The 7,586-nt window shown below is 36.9% G+C and overlaps 1 protein-coding gene across 1 annotated transcript; it reads right to left on the minus strand.

Annotated features, from left to right (window-relative positions):
* Positions 1-2,052: 2,052 nt before the first annotated feature.
* LOC113328572 (uncharacterized protein At4g37920-like) lies at positions 2,053-5,816 on the minus strand. The gene is made up of 6 exons (XM_026575651.1): positions 5,547-5,816; positions 5,169-5,449; positions 4,913-5,078; positions 3,763-4,007; positions 2,980-3,167; positions 2,053-2,802 (listed from the first exon to the last, which is right to left on the minus strand). Exons 1-6 carry the CDS (start codon positions 5,722-5,724, stop codon positions 2,601-2,603), a joined length of 1,260 nt encoding a protein of 419 aa, XP_026431436.1. The 5' UTR covers positions 5,725-5,816; the 3' UTR covers positions 2,053-2,600.
* Positions 5,817-7,586: the final 1,770 nt, after the last annotated feature.

Below are 7,586 nucleotides of genomic sequence, written 5' to 3' on the forward strand. Positions count from 1 at the left end.
CAAGGATATCGCTTTTCCCTAATTATCCTTCTCTATCCTTGAAGACTTCAACCGAACAAAAATGTGAAAGGAAATCCGATCCATTCATATTTCCTTCTTCTTCCCCGAAGTTTCTTATTCTTCCCGAGACCGAGAGCACTACACAACCCTAAGAGTATCTCTTCTTACCATTATCTGAAATTCAAAGAAGAATGGCTGCGCACATTAATGTGTCTGAGACAGATCTGCTGCTGAAGAATCAAAAGGAAATCGGAGATAGAGATTAACTGAAGATGATTCTGAATTAGATGACCAAGGAATGGGGTTGCTCGATTTGTACAGGTGAGGGCTGTATTTTGTCCATGACTAGATGAACAGAATCATCAAGTGAGAAGGAGACTGAAATTGAGATTATTAGGCTTCGTAAATTTAGGGAAGAACATGATTTGGGGGTTCCCTGAACTTTCAGATTTTGGAGATTTTCATTCAGATTTTGGGTTTTGCAAGAAATGGGTAAGATTAATTTATCGGTTGATTGACGCTGTGAAGCTGTTTAAGGAGGAAATTGAAGAGAATGGGGAATAAGGGAAAAGGGGATTTGAGATTTGTTTCAAGGTTTCTGAGAATCAAGATGGTGATGAAGTTTGAAAGGTTGTTGTTAAGTTTGATACGAGTTATTGGATCGAGTCAAGTGAAGAGGAAAAAAAATGATTCCACTGCCATGGAATGAACAGGTCTGTAATAGAGAAGGGGTTTTGAGTTGAGGTTGTGATTCCGAGGAATGGTGTTGTGAGATGTTTCTGCTGCGAATGGGTTTGAGTTTGAGTTATGGGTTGCAGAGAAGAATTTAAAGCTCAAAATAGAAACTGAATGTGTTTGTATTAGAATGAATCATTGCAGGGACAAGATGCGTTTAGTGGATGTTGGAGAACTGAAAAGAGTGAATCATAAGTGAAAGTATAGATGAATGTTAGGAAATTTGTAGGGAAAAATGGCCTGAAAGTTTCCTGAGAAAAGCCCAGAAAACAGCGGAAACTCGGCCAAATTCCTGTTCCGGCAAGTCAACTTGGTACCGACGATGGACGATTCTGGTGAGCCCGATAAGCGATCCAACCAGCCAAATCAGCCAGGCAATGACTCACACTGTTAATTCGATTTGAATCAGTCTTAGTTAGACAATCTGGGGGCTTAAATGTCTTTTACTATGCTTCATTTATTGCCACATACACGCTAACGGCAGTGAACCGTTTTCTCAAAAAAACTGGATGAAAAAGGTCAACAGTGTGGCACTTTATAAATATCGAAAAAAACGGTGGCACTTTATTAAACATAAAATCGAAAGTGTGTCACTTTATTAAAATCCCCAAGAACTTATTGTCTATCTTCTTGTTATATTATACAGTATATATGTAGCTTCTAAGTACCTTCACGTTGCTTTGCAAGTTCCAGACCAGAAACATTCGAGCTGAAGATAAAAACAGCATTTAGTTAAAGGAACACCAAATAGGCACATCAAACAAATTATCACTTCGCAACAAAAAAAACCCCACAAACCAAAATAGCCTGGCCGCCATTCTCCGCAATCTATGACTAATCAATGGTGTAACAGTCAATGTTGCTGCACCAGTTGCAGGCAGCTGCATAATGGAAGGTCGTTAGTTTAGTTCATTGTGCTTCTTTTAAAAGAGAAAAAGATTTTTTATCCATCAAAAAACAACCCAAAACAGAAAAAAATTTCAACAATAAACTTGAAAAAAAAATGATAGAACAACAACTTACACATCTGGGAGCGAGATCCTGAAATTTTAGAGCAGAATATCTTGCTGATCTAAGAAGAACCCAAGATGCCATTACCAAAAGATTTCACAAAAATTATAGGGTTCGTTTTTTACAGAGAGTTTTTTGGCGAATTTAATTAGGCGTTGCCTAGAAAGGCAGCGAGCAACAAGATTCTTGTGTTGGGAGTATTCCTTAGTGATCTGTTTAGATGCCGGTGGATGGACCATTGGTCTGTCTGGTGGAGGTGCTTTTCCTGTCTTTAGCTAGTGTTAACCAAAACAAGACCATATGGAGGATTATAAGTACAAAACTGTTTCAAGTTAATCGAGTCAATCCTCGAGTTACATCAATACAAGTGCACAGTTCATTGCACAGAAAAGAGTCTCTACAAAAACATCCATGTGAACTATTTTCTAGTTATGAATGATTTGCCTTCACATTGGCACAATTTTTCACTCTTCATGGACAACTACCTAATTGACAATTATTTCTGTTACCAATCTTGCCTATTAATTTTTTTTGGCAAAACTGAGTACCCTTTCGAGAGAAGATTACCTTCTGACACTATACTGAAGCTTACTGTTCTGTTACTAGCAGTCAAGCTTACAGATATATATAATCTGACTGTGTCTAAAATCAGCTTCATGTAATACCATCTTACAATGACCAGCTGGATCGATGCCTACAGGCCTTCCTTCACCTTACAACAACAGTGCTTTTGTGCGTTTCCTTGAAGGACTTCACTTTATATAGTCATATTTTACTAACGAGTAAAATAGTACTCCAGTAGAACTCTGCACGCCACTTTCATGTTCGAAGAATGAGATAAAAAGACCAGCACCTCATAGTTCTTTCGGTGTGGAATCTTCTGCCGCAGTATTTTGTTGCAAATACTCTTCTTCTATTGTTTCCTTCAGTATGAAAAGCCTTTGCATCACAATGGGTAAAGTCAGTTCCTTTGCTTCCCTGATTTCAGATTCTTCTTTGTTCAGATGGTATGCGTCGAGCATGATCTTGATCCATTTGTACAGCTCCTTTGGCGTACTGAGCCAGAGAAAATCACAATAAACAAAGAGAAAGAACAAAGATGTTAGCATGCAAAGAAGCTCCATATTTCGTCTCAGCAAAAAAGAAAAAGACAAAATTAAACTCTTTAAGTTGTTACTGAAATAACAAAACAAAGAAAGGTTGTTCAGAAGTTGTGAAAGAGGAACTCCATACGTGTACAGGGCGTTGGGGTCCTTGGCTACTTTTTCATCTCCTGGAGAGAAGGCAGTAGCCAATGCTGAGAACCTTTCTTCTGGATCTGTGATATTTAACAGATGTTTGAGTAGCTTTATCTCCTTCGGTGCAATGCTCCTAAGGCTGCTTTTTGTGGCTTTATATAGGTGATACATTATGTCTTTAACCTGCAGGTAAGTTGCTGGCTTTAAGCTAAACACAGACTGACCCATATAAACCATGTAGGCATAAAATATACAAGAAGCTTAAGCCTGAGATAGAGCAACGATGAAGCCAAGCTTTTGGTCTGTGGAAAGCCAAACCTTATAATTTACATGCAGGTGGAAGATGACAGTATCACCCTGAAGGTATAACTATTTGCTAAGACAATAGGAAAAGCTCAGGGAGATGAGTCCATTTTAAAGGTGATACAGATTTAAGCATCATTTAGCGAAGAACACGTCAATAGGACATGCTACACTGACAATATGACAAGAGTATTGCCAAATTTCAGTTCCAGAACATCCGGGTTCAGGCGTTCAGCAATTAACAAAAATGCTTGCTTGCACACTGCTAAAATTCTTATAATCCAAATTTGTGTATGTTCAGAGTGTAATCTTTTTAAGTCAGAGATATGATATAAATATTTCGCTACGAGGGAGATTTTGCACAACCTATTAATGCATCACGAATCAGTTGTACCCATGTACAACCAAGATGCGCATTCATGTTGATAATGGAATGAAATTAAATTATTTATAGTGTTTGGGTGATCGGGTCTACCTCATTCTTCATGGTCGTGGATTCCTTTGCTGCACCCCAAGCACTATTAATCAACAAGATCAAGGAGGAATCAAGCTCTTTTGCCTTCCCTAGACTTTTGATCTTCTCGCATGCTGCATCTAGTGAGGGAGAGTTGAGTATATCATCAAATTTAGCTTGAGCAGCATCTAACGTCTCCGCATTTTCAACCGTGTTATCATACACACAGATTGCAGAGAGGCATCTAGCTCCAAGCCTGGATATTGCTGTACATACAAGATAACTTTGTCCATAAGTTAGCAAAATTACAGTCTAGCAGAATTTGACTTTTACAGGAGCTAAAAAAGAATCCTAAGAGTTTATCAGATTACAACCATCTATTAACATGACTTGCTAATTACTGCTAACCTCTGAACACGATAGTCAAATACGAATCTATGTTTAGCATGACAGCTTGTAACAACAATAAGAGATACTGAGTTTCAAGATGTTTGTGAAGCTACGAGCTCCAACATTTTGGTACCAAGTACAAGACTGTGAACTACTTCCATGAGCTCAACTTAAGTAAGAATGCATCATGTTCATAGTTGTCCATGTAAAAGGGTGTTCTAAGAGTTCTTTTCGATATTAGGTGTTAGAATCCATCTTGCTCACTTCATCTTACTATCACTTATTCCAGTTAAGAACTAAAATTCACCAGAACAGTCAACAAGAACATATGGGTTCCTTAATTGCCATGTGTACGCTTTCGTACCAATTACAAGATTGCTAAGTACTAATTGAATTTTTTCAAGTACAATATTGTTAATTACTTCCACAAGCTCAACTCAAGCGGGAATGCATCATTGTCCATAATTCCTAATTTACAATGGTGCTCGAAGAGTTCTTTTTGGTAATAGGGATTATAATACGTCTTTCCCAATTCATCTTCTGAAACTTTCACTAATCCTAACAACATGACTAAGTTAACTATGTAACAAGTAAGCAATGTTTAGCAGAACTTAAAGATACTGGATTCTTAAGGTTCCCTTGGGTACAATCTCTAAGATTTCTTTACCAATTACAAGATTGCTAAGTTTTCCCTTAAGCTCAACTGAAGTATGAATGCATCATTTCCATAAACACCAATTAAAGAGTAAAACTATGTGCCCAAAGTTAAGAATTTGATTACCATCGCGGTCATCCAAGCTATCGTAAGTCTCCGACAGTAAAGTAAGATGGCGGAAAAACTCCTCATTGAAATCCTTACGCCGCTTAGCCACAACTGCATTGATATCGGTTGGACTTTGCTCTATCTCTTTGAGTAGCTCACTATGTCTTTCTATTTCATCATCAATCTACAATTCAAAACCACAATATATTGAATCCCTCAAAAACCAAACAAAATCACACAAGCCAATTCAAAACACACACACTATCACATTTACCTTTCTCACTTTCCTCCCTAGCAACACCAACTTCTGTTTCATACCGTTATCATTCTCCGCATCCGCCCGGGCTTTACATTGCTTGTAGAATTTGTCACTATACTTTTTCCATTCCTCTCTAAACACCAACAACTTCCTCCAATCTTTTGTCTGTGGTTTCTCATTCAAGAACACATCAATAATTTTATCACAGAATTGAGTAATTGTATACCCTTCAGCTACTTGTACCTCACTTTGCTCAATTTCAACACTACTAGCTACACTATTCACTTGAGTAGGACCTGACACAATCAACCGAGTCTGACTCAGTGAGTTAAAGTGACCGAGTCTATAAAACCTTAACTGAAACTAGGAATTAGGGGTGTGGGGGGTACTTACTTGATTGAGCTCTGAAGCTTTGATGTCTTCTTCTGCTACTTGCTCCATTTTTTGTTGAAACTTGGATTTTGGTGGGCAATTTGGTACAAATTTTAGAGATTTCTCCATGATTAGAGGAGAGAAGAGAGGGTTTAGTGGATATTGAAAACTCTAAGCCTGTGGAGTAATAATAACTCATGGTTTGTTTATTGGGGGAGCCTGGAATAGAGAGGGTTTTAGACAGTGAGTCTGAGAGTGAGATGGATGATGAGGAAGAAGGAGGAAGATATATCTGATGATAACCGACTTATACCAAATTTGATGTTTCCAAATCTTTATCCGTTGGATTGTTTTTAAGAATGTTTCGATGTCTAAACGCATAGAGGCTTGGGCTCATGAGAGAATAGCACTCTTGAATTTTACTTGGGCGGGCCTTACTGCACGTGCCTAAATATTAAGAAGCCATGACTTGTCCATTAGGATGTTAATTGTTGAAAAATACAAGTCGAGCATGATCCTCAGACTTGTCCATTAGAACTGAGAAAACCTATCCTGATTGCATTACATACCTAGTCGAGTATGATCCTCAGACTTATAAAGAAGCCATGACTTGTTCTGAAGCTTCATGGTGGAAAGAAGCTTCCTTTAATGAAATGGATTCCATCCGAGAAAACAACATTTTTGAACTTGTATATTTACCTCCAGGGTGTAAGGTCATAGGTTGTAAATGTATTTTCAAGAGAAAACGTAAGATAGATGGAACTGTTGAAAAATACAAGGCTAGGTTGGTAGCTAAAGGCTACAGACAGATTGAAGGTATAGATTTCTTTGACACCTATTCACTAGTGAGTAGAATTAGCTCCATTAGGATGTTAATTGCTATAGCTTTTGTCCATAATCTATAAATACATCAAATGGATGTAAAGACAAGGTTTCTTAATGGTGAGTTAGATGAAGAAATTTATGTAGAAAAACCTGAGGGTTTGGGTTTTACGTTCAAGTAGATTATTTCATGTTTTGGTTACATTTTTTGGTTTATAATTCTTATGTTGATTTCTACTCCATATTTCAAATATTAATTGCATAATTTTTTTTATCATTATGGTTCATTCGGTATCCAAACCGCAAACATGAATTAAATCAGTCATTACAAAACTTTAAAAGTACGAAAAGCTCATAACCTGTTTGGCCTACCTGATCTGGCCTGGTTTATAAAATGGGCTTCGGACTAGGGACTCAAAGTAACTGTCTTTTCCTGTCCTGACCGGCCTGTTGGGATTTTTGGGTAGCTGAATAAATAAGTGAAATCTACTATTAGACCAATTTTTCCTAATATTTTCACCGTAAAACCCACATGTGGAAAACTTTCATGTGCGTACCCATTCTCTTAGTTAATTTTTTTTCTTCATACCCATATTTTCTAAAATTATTTATTCGCTTCTTCTTCCTCGTTATTTTTTTCTTTGGGACTTCCTTTTTCCTTCGTTTTTTCTTTCCTATGATTAACTTTTTTTTGCCGAGAGATCATGGTGAAACCAATCGAGGATAATCATGTTGTTGCCTGTAATTGATAAGAGTTTTGGAAGAAGGTTCAAAGTAATTCCATTTTTAGGTTTTAAATCTGTGATCTTGTTTCAATTTTCAATGAGTATAGCTGAGCTAATGGTAAAACTAATCGAGGTATAATTCTATCTTTTTTGCTTGAAGTTATTATGATTTGGTTGCGTTTCGATTTAGTTTTTTCGAGGTTATTGAGAATAAATTAAACCTTATTTGTTTGATACTTTAATTATGATTTGGAGAACTAGGTTTAATGAGAAACTAAGTTTAGGTTTGAAGCAATGTAGTTAATATCGGGTATTAGTTTATCTCGGTCGGGACCGATACACTGGTACAATTTTTATCGGGGATGTTATCGTTGAAATATAGTCGCAATACCGGTCCTAAATTTTATACCTATAGTTTTTATAACAAATATTTTTCACACACTTTATGTTAAGTTATAACAGATACCATCTATTTTAGGAAAAGAAACAAGTATTCATTAGAAACACAAGAGTC

Source organism: Papaver somniferum, unplaced genomic scaffold, assembly GCF_003573695.1.
Source record: "Papaver somniferum cultivar HN1 unplaced genomic scaffold, ASM357369v1 unplaced-scaffold_11, whole genome shotgun sequence".
Taxonomy (NCBI): Eukaryota; Viridiplantae; Streptophyta; class Magnoliopsida; order Ranunculales; family Papaveraceae; genus Papaver; species Papaver somniferum.